Here is a 20,773-nt window from a genome sequence, read left to right on the forward strand (position 1 = left end):
TATTACAGGTAACAGGCGTTGCAGAAGGAAGTATGAACAGCAGGGATACTCAAAGATTGCTCCCCATCTTCTCCGCTAGCAACCACGTCTCCGTCAGCCACTCCACTGGGCTACACTGGACCGACCACAGATGCATCCACTTCACCTTTAAAAAGACTACATCCCACCTACGCTCGCAACAAATCCCTCGCAGATGCTGAAGCAAAATCACCACAGACCAGCTCCTCGCATCACTAAGCCAGAACCCGCCAGCCGACACCGCGGACACCAACAACGCAGCCCGCAACCTCACACAGTGGATCACCAATTGCGCCGACGACCTCGCTCCACTGAAGAACCCCCCCAGGCAAGTCCAGCAACAGGAAATCCCCATGGTTCACAGACGCCCTCAAAAACTCAAAGAAATCATGCCGAACCCTCGAAAAAACCTGGCGCCACGATCAGACTACCGAAAACATGAATGCCTCCAAGAATGCCACTCGCGAACACCACCAGCTGATCCGCACCACCAAAAGGGCATCGTTCAAAGAGCGGCTAGACAGCAACACCCACAACAGCAAGGAACTCTTCAGCATCGTCAAAGAGCTCTCCAAACCCAGTGTCAGCAACAACAACGTCACACCATCACAAAACCTCTGCAACTCCCTCGCCACGTACTTCCACCGCAAAATCACAGACATACACGACAGCTTCGGACCCCAGACTCCGCTTCCAGCTACTGAAACATCGACCCCCACCACCATCCTCAGCACCTGTACCCCCATCAGCACTGAAAACACCACCCACGCCATGAAAACCATCCACTCTGGCTCCCCCTCTGACCCTTGCCCCCACCACATCTTCTACAAACCCGACATCATCATTGCACCCCACCTCCAGAACATCATAAACAACTCCTTCACGTCAGCCACCTTCCCTGAGAGCTGGAAGCACACAGAAATAAACGCCCTTCTGAAGAAACCCACAGCAGACCCCAAGGACCCTAAGAACTTTCGCCCCATCTCTCTCCTCCCCTTCCTGGCTAAAGTCATCGAGAAGACCGTCAATAAACAGCTGACTGCTTTCCTCGAGGCAAACAACTGGCTCAACCCGTACCAGTCCGGATTTCGAGCCAACCACAGCACCGAGACCGCCCTCATCGCAGCCACCGTCGACATCCGGACCCTGCTGGACAACGGAGAAACAACCACTCTCATCCTCCTAGACCTCTCGGCTGCCTTCGACACCGTATGCCACCGCACCCTGATAACCCGCCTCTTCAACACAGGGATCCAAGGAAAGGCCCTGGACTGGATCACCTCGTTCCTCTCCGACAGAACCCAGAGAGTCCGCCTACCTCCTTTCCGTTCAGCGGCCACCGAGATCATGCGGCGTACCCCAAGGCTCCTCGCTCAGCACAACCCTCTTCAATATCTAAATGAGTCCCCTCGCCGCCATCGCACACAAACACAACATCAACATCATCTCATACGCCGACGACACCCAACTGATACTCTCCCTCACCAAAGACCCAGCCACCGCCAAAACCAACCTCCAGGAAGGAATGAAAGACGTCGCAGAATGGATGAAACTCAGTCGCCTGAAATTGAACTCAGACAAGACGGAGGTCCTCATCCTCGGACAATCCCCTTCCGCCTGGGACGACTCCTGGTGGCTCACAGCACTGGGCTCCCCACCAAAACCCACAGACCACACACGCAACCTGGGATTCATCCTAGACTCCTCCCTCACAATGACCAAGCAAGTCTACGCCGTCTCATCGTCTTGCTTCAAAACCCTGCACATGCTCCGTAAGATCTTTCGGTGGATCCCCACCGAAACCAGAAAAACCGTCACCCAGGCCCTCGTCACCAGCCGACTGTACTACGGAAACGCCCTATACGCAGGAACCACAGCCAAACTTCAGAAACTACTCCAGCGCATACAGAACGCCTTCGCACGACTCATCCTCGACATCCCCCGTCACAGCCACATATCCGCCCACCTGAGAAACCTGCACTGGCTCCCCGTCAGCAAGAGGATCACGTTTAGGCTCCTCACCCACGCACACAAAGCGCTCCACAACAATGGCCCCGAATACCTCAACAACCGCCTCTCGTTCTCACCCCCACCTGCCAGCTAAGCTCTGCCAGCCTCGCCCTCGCCACCGTCCCACGGATCCGCAGAACCAACACCGGAGGAAGATCGTTCTCCTACCTGGAAGCCAAAACATGGAAGTCCCTCCCCACACTCCTACGACTGACCGAGGACCATCTCACCTTCAGGAAACACCTCAAGAACTGGCTTTTCGAGCAGTAGCGACAACACCCCTCCCCCCCTCCCTCCAGCGCCTTGAGACCCTCACGGGTGAGTAGCGCGCGCTATAAATGTATTGATTGATTGATTGTACCTTACTCTTCTGAAGAATCAATCAAACAGAAGCATTACTAAAAGAGTGTCATGAAGGAGTAGTTAAGAGCCAAAGGGGTAGAACAGTGCCCTGCAGGAGGAGGTACAAGAAGAAGGGGTACTAGAAGAGTGCCCTGCAGGAGGAGGTACAAGAAGAAGGGGTACTAGAAGAGTGCCCTGCAGGAGGAGGTACAAGAAGAAGGGGTACTAGAAGAGTGCCCTGCAGGAGGAGATACAAGGTAGGGGTACTAGAAGAGTGCCCTGCACGATGAGGTGCAGCCAGAAGGGGGGGCTAGAAGAGTACCCCGCAGGAGGAGGTACAAGGAAGGGGTACTAGAAGAGTGCCCTACAGGAGGAGGTACGGGGGCTAGAAGAGTGCCCTGCAGGAGGAGGAAAAAGGAAGAGGTACTAGAAAGTGCCCTGCAGGAGGAGATACAAGAAGAAGGGGTACTATAAGAGCCCCTTGAGGGGGAGGTTCAGCCAGAAGGACGGGGTACTAGAAGAGTGCCCTGCAAGAGGAGGTACAAACAGAAGGGGTTCTAGAAGAGGTCCCTGCAGGAGGAGGTACAAGCAGAAGGAGTACTAGAAGAGTGTCCTGCATGAGGAGGTATGAGCAAAAGGGGTAATAGAAGAGTGCTCCGCAGGAGGAGATACAAGGAAGGGGTACTAGAAGAATCCCCTGCAGGAGGAGGTACAAGAAGATGGGGTACCAGAAGAGTGCCCCGCAGGAGGAGGTACAAGAAGAAGGGGTCCTAGAAGGGTGCCCTGCAGGAGGAGATACAAGGTAGGGGTACTAAGAAGGGGTCCTAGAAGGGTGCCCTGCAGGGGGAGATACAAGGTAGGGGTACTAGAAGAATCCCCTGCAGGAGGAGGTACAAGGAAGGGGTACTAGAAGAGTGCCCTGCAGGAGGAGGTACGAGAAGAAGGGGTACTAGAAGAGTACCTCGCAGGAGGAGGTACAAGGAAGGGGTACTAGAAGAGTGCCCTGCAGGAAGAGGTACAAGGAAGGGGTACTAGAAGAGTGCCCCGCAGGAGGAGGTACAAGGAAGGGGTACTAGAAGAGTGCCCTGCAGGAGGAGGTACAAGAAGAAAGGGTACTAGAAGAGTGCCCCACAGGAGGATGTACAAGAAGAAGGGGTCCTAGAAGGGTGCCCTGCAGGAGGAGGTACAAGAAGAAGGGGTCCTAGAAGGGTGCCCTGCAGGAGGAGATACAAGGTAGGGGTACTAGAAGAGTGCCCCACAAGAGGAGGTACAAGGAAGGGGTACTAGAAGAGTGCCCTGCAGGAGGAGGTACAAGGAAGGGGTACTATAAGAGTGCCCCGCAGGAGGAGGTACAAGGAAGGGGTACTAGAAGAGTGCCCTGCAGGAGGAGGTACGAGAAGAAGGGGTTCTAGTAGAGTGCCGTGCAGGAAGAGGTACAAGGAAGGGGTACTAGAAGAGTGGCCAGCAGGAGGAGGTACAAGGAAGGGGTACTAGAAGAGTGCCCTGCAGGAGGAGGTACAAGGAAGGGGTACTAGAAGAGTACCTCGCAGGAGGAGTTACAAGGAAGGGGTTCTAGTAGAGTGCCGTGCAGGAAGAGGTACAAGGAAGGGGTACTAGAAGAGTGGCCAGCAGGAGGAGGTACAAGGAAGGGGTACTAGAAGAGTGCCCTGCAGGAGGAGGTACAAGAAAGGGGTACTAGAAGAGTGCCCTGCAGGAGGAGGTACAAGGAAGGGGTACTAGTAGAGTGCCCTTCAGGAGGAGATACAAGGAAGGGGTACTAGAAGAATCCCCTCCTGGAGGAGGTACAAGGAGATGGGGTACCAGAAGAGTGCCCCGCAAGAGGAGGTATAAGGAAGGGTTACTAGAAGAGTGCCCTGCAGGAGGAGTTACAAGAAGAAAGGGTACTACAAGAGTGCCCCGCAGGAGGACATACAAGAAGAAGGGGTCCTAGAAGGGTGCCCTGCAGGAGGAGGCACAAGAAGAAGGGGTACTAGAAGAGTGCCCCACAAGAGGAGGTACAAGGAAGGGGTACTAGAAGAATCCCCTGCAGGACGAGGTTCAAGTAGTTGGGTACTAGAAGAGCGCCCTGCAGGAGGAGGTACAAGGAAGGGGTACTAGAAGAGGGCCCTGCAGGAGGAGGTACAAGGAAGGGGTACTTGAAGAGCGCCCAGCAGGAGGAGGTATGAGTAGAAGGGAGGCTAGAAGGTGCCCTGTAGGGGAAGGAGGTACAGGCAGAAGGAGTACTAGAGGAGTCTGTGTAAGTGGCAGCCATCTATGAAATGAGATCACAGCTGCCCAGGAAGGACAAAGACCCGTGAGCACCTCTTGTGCTATTCTGGACTTTTGCAGGATCTGCTTGTGTGAAGCTCCCGCCAGTTACTGGATTAATTCATCCCAGCATGGGGTGAGCTGGTGGATTGAAGGAGCTGAGATGAAAGACCCTCTACAAAACTTTTATGGAAGAACCGGGCAAGAGTAAAGGATTTGGAATATTGGAATCTTTATGACAAGTTGTCTATGAGTTGCATGCAGCGTGGCTTTATTAGTTCATGTCAGTGTAAGGACTCAAATCTACTGCTTAGAGGGTGACACCAGGTTCACAGCTGGAGAATGGAAAGTGTCCTCATTAGAAATAGAGAATAACTCTAAGAGAGAATGTAAACTATTAAAGAAAGAATTAGCAAGGATTTTGGGTCCAATGTTTCCAATCGTGAAACACTTGTTGGCTGTAGCAGCTATATTGATTTACAGCAAATGATTTACATTGATGACACTCTCAGAGGACCAGCATTTGTGATATAATACTCTGCGACATCCGTGAACAAAGCTGCATGAGTAATACATGACGGCCATAGGTGCAATGCCCCCGGCCCCCGGCCCATGGAAATAATATTAATAATACGTCTCTCCAAAGCTGCATGAGTAATACATGACGGCCACAGGTGCAATGCCCCCGTCCCATGGTGTTATTATTAATAATACGTCTCTCCAAAGCTGCATGAGTAATACATGACGGCCATAGGTGCAATGCCCCCGGCCCATGGTAATAATATTAATAATACGTCTCTCCAAAGCTGCATGAGTAATACATGACGCCATAGGTGCAATGCCCCCGGCCCATGGTAATAATATTAATAATATGTCTCTCAGAGGCTGCATGAGTAATACATGACGGCCACAGGTGCAATGCCCCCGGCCAAGGGTAATAATATTAGTAATACGTCTCACCAAAGCTGCATGAGTAATACATGACGGCCATAGGTGCAATGCCCCCGGCCCATGGTAATAATATTAATAATACGTCTCTCCAAAGCTGCATGAGTAATACATGACGGCCATAGGTGCAATGCCCCCGGCCCATGGTAATAATATTAATAATAAGTCTCTCCAAAGCTGCATGAGTAATACATGACGGCCACAGGTGCAATGCCCCTGGCCAAGGGTAATAATATTAATAATACGTCTCCTTAAAGCTGCATGAGTAATACATGACGGCCACAGGTGCAATGCCCCCGGCCAAGGGTAATAATATTAGTAATACGTCTCACCAAAGCTGCATGAGTAATACATGACGGCCATAGGTGCAATGCCCCCGGCCCATGGTAATAATATTAATAATACGTCTCTCCAAAGCTGCATGAGTAATACATGAGAGCCACGGGTGCAATACCTCCAGCCCAGGGTAATATTAATAATACGTCTCTCCAAAGCTGCATGAGTAATACAGGACGCCCATAGGTGCAATGCCCCTGGCCCATGGTAATAATATTAATAATACGTCTCTCCAAAGCTGCACGAGTACTACATGACGCCACAGGTGCAATGCCCACGGCCCATGGTAATAATATTAATAATACGTCTCTCCAAAGCTGCATGATTTATCACTCAAATAACAGCTTTAAATATATTTTGGAAATCCATTTTTCCTCAAAAGGTCAGTTCATGAGTTCTGAAACTAAATAAATATTCATTTCACATACACGCTTCAGAATTTTAGTACACATATATTAATTCAACCAAGGAAAAACGTCTAATTTAGTAGACTGGGCTAAACACAGGACAGCTAATTGCAGGTATCTGGAGAGATACCAGTATCTCACAGGCTACTCGTTGGAGAAGCCGGGTCTATTGCAATCAGACGTCAGTAGAGTAACTGCCTCAGTGGGTGATGCAAGCAGAGGGCCACTATGATCAGATAACCCAAACGTATAGGACTCTTTGAAGGTCATCAACAGGTCATGGGCCATCGTCCTTGACTGACACAAGAGGTTTATCAAAAGGTCAGGATTCACCTTCCTGTCATTACAAGAGAGGTACTCCAAAAGGTCAAAAACTAATTCAGCGCCTCTCTAATATGGGAGTCTCGGGCTCAGCCCTGTCATGGTTAACATCTTTCTTAAACAATCGGTCCTTTCAGGTTTGGGAAGGCAACGCACGGTCCAACTCAATCCCCCTCCAGTGTGGTGTTCAGCAGGGCTCCTCGTTGAGCCCTACTCTGTTCAACGTATACATGTCCCCACTGGAAGACGTGGTTGCTCCGTTTGGGATTAAAGTAGTTACCTACGCGGATGACACACAACTTGTTGTCTCGCTCACTCAACCGGACCATTGCTCTGGAAACCTTCTCTGCTGTTTGTCCAATATACATGCCTGGATGAGTAAATCCCTGTTGAAATTAAATGGAGCCAAAACCGAGCTTATGGTCCTAGGAACATAAGTCGACATTTTCTTACGACTCCATTTGGCCTGCCTGCCTGGGGGCTTTTCCCCCCCTTAAAAATGAAATTAAAAGCTTGGGGGTTTGGCTTGAACAGGACCTTTCATTTGGAGCTCAAGACAAAAAAAACGTCTGGCATATGCTTTGGCCTTCTTCGTTCAGCCCGTAAAGTCCTCCCCCTTCTTCCTCCCCAATCAAGGAAACTTCTTATTCAAGCACTAATCCTTTCAAGGCTGGATTACAGCAACGCCCTCTATTTAGTCGCCCCAGAAGCCACTATTAACAATCTACAACGGATCCAAAACTCGGCAGCTAGACTGCTTTCAGGTTCATCGTCTCGTTCCTCGGCCAGACCTGCCCTTAGATCTCTCCATTGGCTGCCCATTTGAGAGAGGATAAAGTTCCAATCCCTGTGTATTGTCCATAAATTCCTACAGGGTAAGGGACCGCCTATTCTGAGGAGCTTAGTGTGTCCCTAAAAGGCCAATAGGACCCTTCGCTCTGATTACGGGTGTCTGGCCAAAGTCCCCAGAGTGAAGAGGGCGCGAACAGGAGGCCGTCGCTTCTCTGTTAACGCAGCGATTTTGTGGAACTCACTCCCTCTCTTGTTGCGCACTGAACCCAGCTACCTGCGGTTTCGTAAGCTTCTTAATTCCTTTCTCTTCCCCTCAGGCCCTTAACTCAGCATTCCTTCCCCAGTAATCGCTGCTCTATAGCGCTGGGACGCCTCCAGGTAACCATGCGCTTTACAAATGTATTTCCATTCCATTCCAGAGAGCATCCTAAAATGAGTCGCAAGGTCATATCAACGGGTCCGGGTCCATCATCCTAGCAGGAGGCAAGAGTGGTCCTCTCTTGTAAGAAGGATGAGCCTCCCCTGGACTGTGGGTCTTACGAGTCCCATTTCATATCTCTTCACTGACACAAAACTGTGGGCCAAACTTTATCTGCATTGGTGGTGGGCTTGATTCCCAAATTGGTCCCCAGGGAAACATAGGTTTACTATCTATAATTTTCCTAGAAGCAGAAATGGCATTTGACCATGTGTTTAGACTGACTGCCAAATTACACGTTTGTACGAACCAGAGAGGGATGCTCTCTGTCACCATCGGAGGGATGCTCCCTGTCGCCCTCACAGAGATGCTCTGTCACCATCGGAGGGATGCTCCCTGCCACACTTGGAGGGATGCTCTCTGTCACCATCGGAGCGATGCTCCCTGCCACACTCCGAGCGATGCTCCCTGCCACACTCCGAGGGATGCTCCCTGCCACACTCCGAGGGATGCTCCCTGCCACACTCCGAGGGATGCTCCCTGCCACACTCCGAGGGATGCTAGCTCCCTGCCACACTCCGAGGGATGCTAGCTCCCTGCCACACTCCGAGGGATGCTAGCTCCCTGCCACACTCCGAGGGATGCTAGCTCCCTGCCACACTCCGAGGGATGCTAGCTCCCTGCCACACTCCGAGGGATGCTAGCTCCCTGCCACACTCCGAGGGATGCTAGCTCCCTGCCACACTCCGAGGGATGCTAGCTCCCTGCCACACTCTGAGGGATGCTAGCTCCCTGCCACACTCTGAGGGATGCTAGCTCCCTGCCACACTCCGAGGGATGCTAGCTCCCTGCCACACTCCGAGGGATGCTAGCTCCCTGCCACACTCCGAGGGATGCTAGCTCCCTGCCACACTCCGAGGGATGCTAGCTCCCTGCCACACTCCGAGGGATGCTCCCTGCCACACTCCGAGGGATGCTCCCTGCCACACTCCGAGGGATGCTCCCTGCCACACTCTGAGGGATGCTCCCTGCCACACTCCGAGGGATGCTCCCTGCCCACTCCGAGGAATGCTCTCTGTCGCCCTCACAGGGATGCTCTCTGTCGCCCTCGGAGGGATGCTCCCTGTCACACTCGGAGGGATGCTCTCTGTCGCCCTCGGAGGGATGCTCCCTGTCACACTCGGAGGGTGCTCCCAGTCACCCTCGGAGGGATGCTCCCTGTCACCCTCGGAGGGATGCTCCTTGTCACCCTCGGAGGGATGCTCCCTGTCACCCTCGGAGGGATGCTCCCTGTCACCCTCGGAGGGATGCTCCCTGCCACCCGCCGAGGGATGCGCTCTGTCACCCGCCGAGGGATGCGCTCTGTCACCCGCCGAGGGATGCGCTCTGTCACCCGCCGAGGGATGCGCTCTGTCACCCGCCGAGGGATGCGCTCTGTCACCCTCCGAGGGATGCGCTCTGTCACCCTCCGAGGGATGCGCTCCGTCACCCTCCGAGGGATGCGCTCTGTCACCCTCCGAGGGATGCGCTCTGTCACCCTCCGAGGGATGCGCTCTGTCACCCTCCGAGGGATGCGCTCCGTCACCCTCCGAGGGATGCGCTCTGTCACCCTCCGAGGGATGCGCTCTGTCACCCTCGGAGGGATGCTCCCTGTCACACTCAGAGGGATACTCCCTGTCACACAAAGAGTAATGCTCTCTATTACACTTGGAGGGATGCTGTCACTCTCCAAGGGATACTCTCTTTCGCCCTCCGAGGGATGCTCTCTTCCACCATTTGAGGGATGCTCGCTTCCACCCTCTGAGGGATGCTCTCTTCCACCCTCGGAGGGATGCTCTCTTCCACCCTGGGAGGGATGCTCTCTTCCACCCTGGGAGGGATGCTCTCTTCCACCCTGGGAGGGATGCTCTCTTCCACCCTGGGAGGGATGCTCTCTTCCACCCTGGGAGGGATGCTCTCTTCCACCCTGGGAGGGATGCTCTCTTCCACCCTGGGAGGGATGCTCTCTTCCACCCTGGGAGGGATGCTCTCTTCCACCCTGGGAGGGATGCTCTCTTCCACCCTGGGAGGGATGCTCTCTGTCACCTTGGGAGGGATGCTCTCTGTCACGCTGGGAGGGATGTCCTGTATGTTCTCTGTCACCACCATCTAGTGCCAGTTACATGGAGCTACTTCTTGGGAAGCTTCTTGGCTGTAAACTAATCAACCTATTTGAGCAGACCATCACTGTTAAAGTGACAGCGTATGACCACAATAAGGAGGTTTATACCTCCAATCCCACTCTAAACCAAATTGGTGAGGAATTTGGTTGCTGTTCAGGGTGTCAATATAATACAGTCATAAATCAAATTTATTTTGCTGCTGGGCAGCAATTTGCGGACATTCATTTTGCACACTCTTTAATATAACCAAAGGTTACCCATCATATTAAAGTGTCACTAGTCTTCAAACTAAATAGTTTCCTATGGCAATCTCTATCTTTACCTGGGGTGACAAACAAACAGTGAGCTGCCATTACCTATTCCAAATTCCTAGTTATAAAGCTGTTCATCCAAACAAGAGGTTTGGTGACCGCCTACATCAGGAGAAAAGTAACCGCATTAGAACAGAAAAGTTTTCTAATTTCTTAGAAAAGGAGAAATTTGATTTCTTTCCAATTCTCTCAGGTGTTGTCTCATTAAGCTTTCCATTTCTATCTAACTTTTAACACATTTTGCTCCTTGGTCTTCATATATTATTTACTGTCAGTTCAATTGCTTGGTGTAATGCATTCACCTGAATAGATAAAATGCATAAATATTTTGTATATAGATGGGTTATTAACTTGTATAATAATAATAATAATAAAGGATTTTATAAAGCGCCTGGTGACGCCATCTCGGCGTGTCCCCGCGCTGTGGAGAGAGTAGCAGGAGAAAGTGAGCGACCTAAAGGGTAAAAAGGTGGGTTTTTAAAAGTCTCCTAAATAAGGTCTCTGTCTCTGCCAATCTAATGTGCAGAGGAAGAAGGTTCCAATTTTTGGCCGCCAGCGCACGAAAGGAGCGCCCTCCCATTCTGGCTTTGTTTATCCGGGGGGCACTCAGAAGCCCGGTACCCTTGGAGCGCAATTCTCTGTTGGGCATGTAAGGGATCGCAAGATCCTTCAGGTATTCAGGGGCTACCTGAGAGGTAATCCTGTAGCATATTAGGAGCGCTTTGAACAAGATCCTCTTTTTTATAGGGAGCCAGTGAAGGGCCTCCAGTGTGGGCTTGGAGGCAGCTCTTCTGGGAAGCCTAAGGACCAATCGGGCCGCCGTGTTCTGGAGAACCTGTACTTTTTTAATGTTCTTCTCAGTAGTCCCTAAGAGTAGAACATTACCGTAATCAATACGGGAGGTGACTAAAGCTTGGGTCATCGTGCGTCTGGCCTCTAAAGGAAGGAGGTCCAGGGTGCGATTTAAGGTCTTCAATACACCAAAGCATTTCCCTGCTAGCTTCTGGACGTGGCTGTCAAAGGAGAGTCTGGGATCAACCCATACACCCAGATTCTTTGCTTCCTTGCACGGAGAAGGCATAGGACCTAAGCAAGGAGGCCACCAGTCCAGGGTCCAACTAGCCGAGTTACCCCCTATCACAAGCACCTCTGTTTTTGAGCCATTGAGCTTCAGGCAGTGTTGGTTCATCCAGCCTGCAAGCTCCTGCATGCACGTTTTGAAATTAGCAGCAGCCAAGGTGGGTGCCTGGGATAGGGAGATGAGGAGTTGGGTATCGTCGGCATAAGATACTAATTTTATGCCGTACGATTGAACCACCTCCGCCAGCGGGGCCATATAAAGGTTAAACAGGGTGGGGCTCAGGGCAGAGCCCTGAGGCACCCCCTGTTCTAGGGCAATGCTGTCTGAGAGGGAATTGCCTCTCTGAACCTGGAAGCTTCGGTCTATGAGGAAGGATTTAAGCCATCCCAATGCCGCCCTGGTGATCCCAGCCTGGTTTAGACACTGTAGCAGGATAGAATGAGCTACAGTGTCAAACGCAGCACTGAGGTCCAGCATTATGAGCGCCATCGTATGACGCTATATCACGCTGTAACCGGTCCCTGTACATTTCACAGTTTGTATATGGAGTTGGGCTCACAGTATAAAGTGGGACAATGTAAATTATCCATGTCTGTATATTGTGTGCGGCTTTCAGAGTGCGTGGAGTCACTGTGCATTGACCCAGCCAGGAGATCATATGTGTTCCACTCATACATTTAATAATGCACACAAAATATGAATGTCACTTTCTTCTTCTGTTTTATTTCCCAAACACCATCTCACCTTCAGGAGTTCCCACGCTGGCGCCTCAGACTTCTTTTCTATCTCCGTTATCAGGGCCTTGAGAGCGGTGATTTGATTGCATAGTTTGGTGATATTTGAATTTTCTATCATGGTCATTTTCTTCTCCATCTCCTCCAGTCTTCTGTGCAGTATTTGCTCATTTTCTTTTAGAAGCTGCCGCAGCTTTTCAAACTCAGATTCAATTTTATTCTTCTCAGTTCTTAGCTTGTTCTGTCAGAAGCAAAGAAAAGCTGGTTAGATAATAAAAAGCTTTCTAAAAGCCATCTTTAGAGTCGGAGTTCAGGAGGAATGTGGTGGGGTTGATAGATCCTTCAAAAATCAGACCACTAATGTGCTTTTCCTAATTTCTGAACTGCAGCCTCTTACTACCTTCCCTTCTACCATCTTCTGTCCTTCGAACATTCCTGCCCTCCCCCTTCCCTGAGGCACCTCATGAACTGTAGAGAGGTCAGAGTTTGTGAAGCTGCTGAGAAGCTCGTTCCATGGAGAGTGCAAGGAAGAAAACCCACTGCAGGCAGAGGCGCTCGATCCATGGAGCGAGTGCAAGGAAGAGAACCCACTGCAGGCAGGGACGCTCGATCCATGGAGCGAGTGCAAGGAAGAGAACCCACTGCAGGCAGGGACGCTCGATCCATGGAGCGAGTGCAAGGAAGAGAACCCACTGCAGGCAGGGACGCTCGATCCATGGAGCGAGTGCAAGGAAGAGAACCCACTGCAGGCAGGGACGCTCGATCCATGGAGCGAGTGCAAGGATGAGAACCCACTGCAGGCAGGGACGCTCGATCCATGGAGCGAGTGCAAGGAGGTGAACCCACCGCAGGCTGGGATGCTCGATCCATGGAGCGAGTGCAAGGAAGAGAACCCACTGCAGGCTGGGATGCTCGATCCATGGAGCGAGTGCAAGGAAGAGAACCCACTGCAGGCAGGGACGCTCGATCCATGGAGCGAGTGCAAGGAAGAGAACCCACTGCAGGCAGGGACGCTCGATCCATGGAGCGAGTGCAAGGAAGAGAACCCACTGCAGGCAGGGACGCTCGATCCATGGAGCGAGTGCAAGGAGGTGAACCCACCGCAGGCTGGGATGCTCGATCCATGGAGCGAGTGCAAGGAAGAGAACCCACTGCAGGCTGGGATGCTCGATCCATGGAGCGAGTGCAAGGAAGAGAACCCACTGCAGGCAGGGACGCTCGATCCATGGAGCGAGTGCAAGGAGGTGAACCCACTGCAGGCAGGGACGCTCGATCCATGGAGCGAGTGCAAGGAGGTGAACCCACCGCAGGCTGGGATGCTCGGTCCATGGAGCGAGTGCAAGGAAGAGAACCCACTGCAGGCTGGGATGCTCGATCCATGGAGCGAGTGCAAGGAAGAGAACCCACTGCAGGCAGGGACGCTCAATCCATGGAGCGAGTGCAAGGAAGAGAACCCACTGCAGGCAGGGACGCTCGATCCATGGAGCGAGTGCAAGGAAGAAAACACACTGCAGGCAGAGACGCTCGATCCATGGAGCGAGTAGAAGGAAGAGAACCCACCACAGGCAGAGACACTCAAAGACCCAGACACGGCTGAAGTCAGAAGATGATGTAAAAGAAGTGGTGCCAGGAAGTTTCATCCCATTTGGATGGAAGACATAAGATTTGGGGAGTGCGGGCTGCCCCTGTCCTGCCAGCACAATGGATGTGTTTGCCCAGAAGGAGGCGCTGCGGGGGTGTCCTACAATGGCCCTCATTCAGAGTGAAGGAGAATCACTGATGTGGGAATTTTACGTTCAAAGGCATTAATAATGTATGTGCATTTTGTTACAAAATGCAAAATTACCAGATAAATCAATGTTTCTGAAGGTAATTCAGGCATTTCTGTAAAAGATGAGTGAGGAGATTGGTCAGACATCTTGTCTTATCCTAAGATAAGAGCCTGTGTGTTATCAGGTGAGGTCTGTCACACTGTAGCTTACAGCAGGAGCCTGTGTGTTATCATGCGAGGTATGTCACACTGTGGCTTAGAGCGGGAGCCTGTGTGTTATCAGGTGAGGTATGTCACACTGCGGCTTAGAGCGGGAGCCTGTGTGTTATCAGGTGAGGTATGTCACACTGCGGCTTAGAGCGGGAGCCTGTGTGTTATCAGGTGAGGTATGTCACACTGCGGCTTAGAGCAGGAGCCTGGGTGTTATCAGGTGAGGTATGTCAAACTGTACCTTAGAGCATGAGCCTGTGTGTTATCATGCGAGGTATGTCACACTGTGGCTTCGAGCGGGAGCCTGTGTGTTATCAGGTGAGGTATGTCACACTGTGGCTTAGAGCGGGAGCCTGTGTGTTATCAGGTGAGGTATGTCATACTGTAGCTTAGAGCAGGAGCCTGTGTGTTATCAGGTGAGGTATGTCACACTGTGGCTTAGAGCAGGAGCCTGTGTGTTATCAGGTGAGGTATGTCACACCGTGGCTTAGAGCAGGAGCCTGTGTGTTATCAGGTGAGGTATGTCACACTGTACCTTAGAGCAGGAGCCTGTGTGTTATCAGGTGAGGTATGTCACACTGTAGCTTAGAGCAGGAGCCTGTGTGTTATCAGGTGAGGTATGTCATACTGTAGCTTAGAGCAGGATCCTGTGTGTTATCAGGTGAGGTATGTCACACTGTGGCTTAGAGCAGGAGCCTGTGTGTTTTCAGGTGAGGTATGTCAAACTGTACCTTAGAGCATGAGCCTGTGTGTTATCATGCGAGGTATGTCACACTGTGGCTTAGAGCGGGAGCCTGTGTGTTATCAGGTGAGGTATGTCACACTGTGGCTTAGAGCAGGAGCCTGTGTGTTATCAGGTGAGGTATGTCACACTGTGGCTTAGAGCAGGAGCCTGTGTGTTATCAGGTGAGGTATGTCACACTGTGGCTTAGAGCAGGAGCCTGTGTGTTATCGGGTGAGGTATGTCACACTGTGGCTTAGAGCAGGAGCCTGTGTGTTATCGGGTGAGGTATGTCACACTGTGGCTTAGAGCAGGAGCCTGTGTGTTATCAGGTGAAGTATGTCACACTGTGGCCTGGAGCCAGAGCCTGTGAATTATCAAGTGAGGTACGTCACACTGTAGCTTAGAGCAGGAGCCTGTGTGTTACCAGGTGAGAGTGTGTCACACTGTGGCTTAGAGCATGAGCCTGTGTGTTATCATGCGAGGTATGTCACACCGTGGCTTAGAGCAGGAGCCTGTGTGTTATCAGGTAAGGTATGTCACACTGTGGCTTAGAGCAGGAGCCTGTGTGTTATCAAGTGAGGTATGTCACACTGTACCTTAGAACAGGAGCCTGTGTGTTATCAGGTGAGGTATGTCACATTCTGGCTTAGATCAGGAGCCTGTGTGTTATCAGGTGAGGTATGTCAAACTTTAGCTTAGAGCAGGATCCTGTGTGTTATCAGGCAAGGCATGTCTCGTCCCAGTAGGAATAGGAGGTTTCAGCAGTGGAGGGAGGTGCGTTTCTCTTGCGTCACCAAAAATGTCTGGAGTCAGACATTTTCTGGGTCAGACATTTTGTGGAGTCGGGTATGCCTCCACTGCTGGTAGAGGGTTGTGCTACTGTATGTGTCACTAGTGTACAGATAAAGCGTTGTGCTCCTGTGATGTGACACAAGTCCTGGTAGTGATGTGCTCTTGTATTGTGTCGCTAGTCCCGGCAGAGGGTTGCACATCTTAGCTCTCTCCTTGGTAGAGGTTTGTGTCCTTGTATCACCAGTCTTAATAAGGAATGTGTTCCTGTGATGTGCAAAACTGCAATGTTATAGCTCCCTGAAGCCCAGAACAGTACCTGTTTGGTGACTTGCAGTGGCGTACCAAGCGTGCCCTGATAACAGAGAAGACACTACTTCCCATGTCCTGAGTTAGCCACTTAAAGTGGTGGTGGCAGCGTACAAAGTTGTGTGGAACATTAGTTATGACCCGACCTCTTTCCTGTGTCCGATGAGAGTGCAGTCTACTGTACTGCTTTGGTGGGAGCGCCAGACCCTTGCACTAACCCTCCATGTGCATGCCCAGGACATGTAGGTTTGGTGGATGTGCTGCACATGTGTGGTAATAGGAATCTCCAGGCCCACCTCAGGAGGTCGCACACTGTGGCGCACACACTGCAGACATAACCTAAACCTCATATCGCTAGGTACGCATACACACCCGATCATGATCAGACCTGCGCACAAGATAGATAATCGTCAAAGATAAATGGTAAATTACGGACAGTTGTTTTTGTTAATGTTAACAATACTTATGGTGATATATTTGCACAATTAATATGATCTTGAGTTCCCGCTGGGACATTGACAACGAACCACAATTCTATAGTATGTGTAATGCTGTTATTATATCCTTGTACCCCATCTATGTTCTATATGTACCTGTTTGAAAGATATTATGTACACTCACTATTGTCAAGGATCTATGTACAAACCTCTGAAAAATCAATAAATATTAAAACAAAAAAGTGCACTAGTCATTGATGATTAATGAGATTGTTGCAGGGAAACCTTGCAACGAGGCTTGAGCAGAACAGAGAATGTCCAAGGTCAGTGGCTGAAGCGGAGCTGGGCCCATGTAATCTCTAGAATTGGAAATGCATATGTCCTGAAGAAGGGAATGTACATGCTCTGAAACGTGTAAAGATTAGAGGGCATTTGGTTTAGATTAACTATTCGTGGGTTAAAACTCATCTACACAATGTGGAGCTTTTATGCTCGATTTATCACTTAGATGAACTCGGTTGGATGTTCTGTGGTTTGATGATGTATATACAATACCGTAGCAGGATTACATCGCTAAAACCTTTGTTTAGGAAGGGGCTTACACCAGGCTTGTTCAGTCTGATGGAAAGATAACTCCAGATCCATACGTACACACATCCACAGAGGTACACACTCATACAGATGCACACATTGATTTGGAGACTCACACACAAACCTTGTACAAACTCACAGATGGATATCTTCAGTCCATGCAAGACACACATCCATACATATATACTGACACACAGATGCATATCAAATCTCACGGATGTATAACTCCAGACTTATGCACACATGTATTTACACACTCACAAATGCCACCAGACCTTGTGATATACAAGCCCATAGGCAGGCATACACATATGTAGGTACAAACTCACAGCCAATAAATCCAGACTAAAGCAAACACAACCCTCAAACACACATGCATGAAGATAAGGACATGTATTTGTATACTCTCTGGCTCAAAATCTAGATATGAATATGCAGACACACACACATGCAGTAGTCCATGCAGAATAAACAGACAGATATAGGGACGCGCAAACATGCATGTTCTCCCAAAGATAACTCCAGGATCATCCATACATGAACACATACTTAGACACGTACACCTAAGCGTGAACATGCTCACATACTCACAGACAGATATTGCCACACCACTGCACACATACTCTAAAACACACCATGTGAGTATGCAAGTACTACCTTAAGGTCAGAAGAGTAATACTTGATTTTATGTTTTTTTAGGACGAGCACTTGTCCGATTTCAGCCCCAATATCCAGGTGCAATGACTCCGGTCGGTATATTTATTTGGTGGGAGTTTGTAGGGCGACTCATCAGCCTCTGTGTGTATTGAACTTTAAGAGGCCACACAAAGGACTGGGCACAAACATATACATATACAAACACAGCAACCACTCACCCTCATGGTTTTATATTGTTCCTCCTCCTTGAGTTTAGACTCCAGAAAATATACCTCCTCTTTCTTCAGGACAAGCAGCCACTCTTGAAGTTTCACCTGTAGGGATGAGAGTGCAACAAATAAGTGTAGATCTGTAGAGTGTGGTCTTAATTACAAAAAAAGAGTCACTACAGTGCCTGCCACACGTGCCCAGACTGTACTTACCACTCATGCATTAGTATTGCTAGTACCAGCCACACATATCAGGATTGTCAAGTCAAGTCAAGTCAGAGAATCTTATATAGCGCACATATCACCGGTAGGTCTCGAGGCGCTTGCGGAGATTCCAGTGACTGAGGGTCATTTTTTTTAAACTTTTTTTTAATTTGCGACTGCAATCAGATATATCATTTTACATACAGGCATCACAAATCTTATACAGTCTTTTCTGTTTTTTCCCACATAAACTTTGGGCATCCTTCTCATCAATCATCATGGGGGTGCCCCTACAGTCCGTCTGTGGCGGTGCGGACAATTCTGTACAATATTAATAGCATTATACAAATAAATGCAAACTGCCAACACCCAACCATTTCTCAATGTGTATACATCTGTGGGCCCACAGTTTAGAACATCGTCAATCCCCATCCCTCCCAACCTCCCACCCAGTGTCGTACGTCTCCTAATATCTTAGCATTGGCTGTGCTGCACTCTTGGGCTCAGTAATCGCAAAGGGCCAACCCATCTAAATAAGTGTGATCCTCCATTACTGGCAAACCTGTACACACCTTGGACAGGACTCCACTCGTAGCCACATCGCCCCTCATCCATCTACGACTGCTATGCAGTCCCCGTCTGGGAGGGCGTCAAATCTATTTCTTCCAACTCCAACAGCATCCGTTCCCAATCCTGTGCGATCGGGTGTTTCCGTAGCCCCCTCTCCTCCTCTCTCCGGAGGATCGCCCCTTTAGCCCCACCCCACTTCAATACTTCGGATCGCCAGGTCTCTACAGTTGGGGGTCGTGCAGATTTCCATCTCATAGTCAGTGCCCAGACCGCTAATAACAATGCTAAGTCCAGGAATTTCAGTGAAGCCTTATGTCCCTTGGGTCGTTTCCTAAGTCCGAGCAGGCAAGGGAGCGCCCCCTCTGGTATCCGCATCCCCGTGGTAGTGTAGAGTATGGGTCTGACCTGTCCCCAATAGCCGTCTATACGTGGGCAGGACCACAGCATGTGGAGAAGGCCAGCCTCCTCCGCTTGACACTGGGGACATCAGTGGGAAGAGGCAGGGAACATCCGGTGCAGTCTCTGGGGGGTAAGATATGCCCGGTGTGGTAACATGGCTTGTATAAATTTGAACTTCACATTTCTGGACACCCTTCGAGGGTGTTCCAGAATAACCTGCCATTCCCCATCTGTCACAGCCTCCCCTGTGTCCAACGTCCAAGTGTTTCTGAGGGAATTAAGAGGTGTAGCCGCGTGTTCCCTAATGCCAGTGTATAACCACCGTACTAAATGTCCCCCGGTTCCCATGTGGTGGAGTAGGTGTACTAGCTCGTGTTGCTCTGGTTTGCTACGCTGTAGGGCCCATGCAGCACGGATGTAGTGTGTCACCGCGGCATGTAGGAGGTATAATCGTGGTGGGGCTCCTGTGGCTTGCACAAAAGAGGCGTGTCCAACAGTGTGTCATCTCCAAACAAGTCACCAACTCTGTCTACCCCCGCATCCATCCAGGGTTGTAACCTACGGTGCGTCAGTCGACCCTGTGGCGTCGGGACTCCCAGCAGGGGGATGTTATCAGCGTAAGGCAGGGTCGTTGACGTATATGCTAGAGCTTTTCGCCAGCATATCAGGGCGGTGTGTAAGAGAGGGTGGCATTCCCGGGGTACCTTGGCCTTGGGGAGCAATAGGGAGTGTAGTTCTCCGCGTGCAATCCGATCACTTGTGAAACCGATTTCATGCAAATGCCTACCCGCCGCCCATCTGGACAGCCATTGTAATTGACTTGCGTAGTAATAACCGCGAAAGTCTGGTGCGCCCAGGCCTCCCCGTCGGGTTCCCAATTGAAGTTTCTTAAGACTTACTCTACGCCGGCCAGGACCCCAGATGAGGGTGATCAAGAGTGTATTCAATGTATTAAAAATACTTTGCGGGAGGAGAACCGTCAGGTTTACAAAATAATAAAGCTTGCGGGGGAGCATGACCATCTTGGAGACGGCTATCCTCCCCATGACGGACAGTGGCAGAGATGTCCAGAATTTAACACTACCACGGAGGCCCGTAATGGCCCGCCGAATATTGCCTTTAATCTGGTCTTCCGAACGTCTATAGACATTTATGCCTAAATACTTAAACATAGTCTGCGCTATCAGGATTTGGGAGGCGCCAAATTGTATGTGGGCTGGCCGTCGTCCATCATGGAAATAGAACCCCACCGATTTTGCCGGGTTGATCTCCAAGCCGGACACATTTGCGAACCGGTCAAAGATGGTCGCAGGGCCGAATGATTCTCTTCCAGGTTCCGGAAATACAAAAGGATATCATCGGCGTAAATTGATATACAAATTGGGTATTCCTCCGATGGGGATGGCCTTCTCAGCCATCCCAGTCCGGAGGGCGATCGCCAGGGGTTCAAGGGTCAAGACAAACAACAGGGGCGATAGCGGGCAGCCCAGTCGGGTGCCGCAGTATATGTTATAGCTAGAGGAAACGTGTCGACCCGTGCGCGCCCTAGCCGTTGGGTTTGTGTACAACAGCCGGATCCATCGTATTGGGGAGTCGGGGAGGCCAAAGCGTTTCAAGACCTCAAACATAAATGCCCAGGACAGGGAGTCAAAAGCTTGTCGGAGATCCAGTGCGACACAGCCTGCCTGAGGGAGAGTCGGTGGCATCGTGGCCATAAGGGCGTGGAGTCTCCTCATGTTTTGGGACGTGCTCCTC

General features: G+C 50.7%; 1 protein-coding gene across 1 annotated transcript in view; it reads right to left on the bottom strand.

The window, feature by feature from the left end:
• The window catches only part of LOC147710165 (E3 ubiquitin-protein ligase TRIM39-like), an 87,245-nt gene that overhangs the window by 31,444 nt on the left and 35,028 nt on the right, over window positions 1-20,773 (bottom strand). Inside the window, exons 2-3 of the mRNA XM_086920857.1 lie at window positions 17,855-17,950; window positions 12,159-12,389 (exon numbers count right to left, since the gene is read on the bottom strand). Of these exons, the coding sequence (XP_086776983.1) occupies window positions 12,159-12,389; window positions 17,855-17,950 (327 nt within the window). The remainder of the gene's footprint in view (window positions 1-12,158; window positions 12,390-17,854; window positions 17,951-20,773) is intronic.

Source organism: Lissotriton vulgaris, chromosome 5 (assembly GCF_964263255.1).
Source record: "Lissotriton vulgaris chromosome 5, aLisVul1.2, whole genome shotgun sequence".
Lineage (NCBI taxonomy): Eukaryota > Metazoa > Chordata > Amphibia > Caudata > Salamandridae > Lissotriton > Lissotriton vulgaris.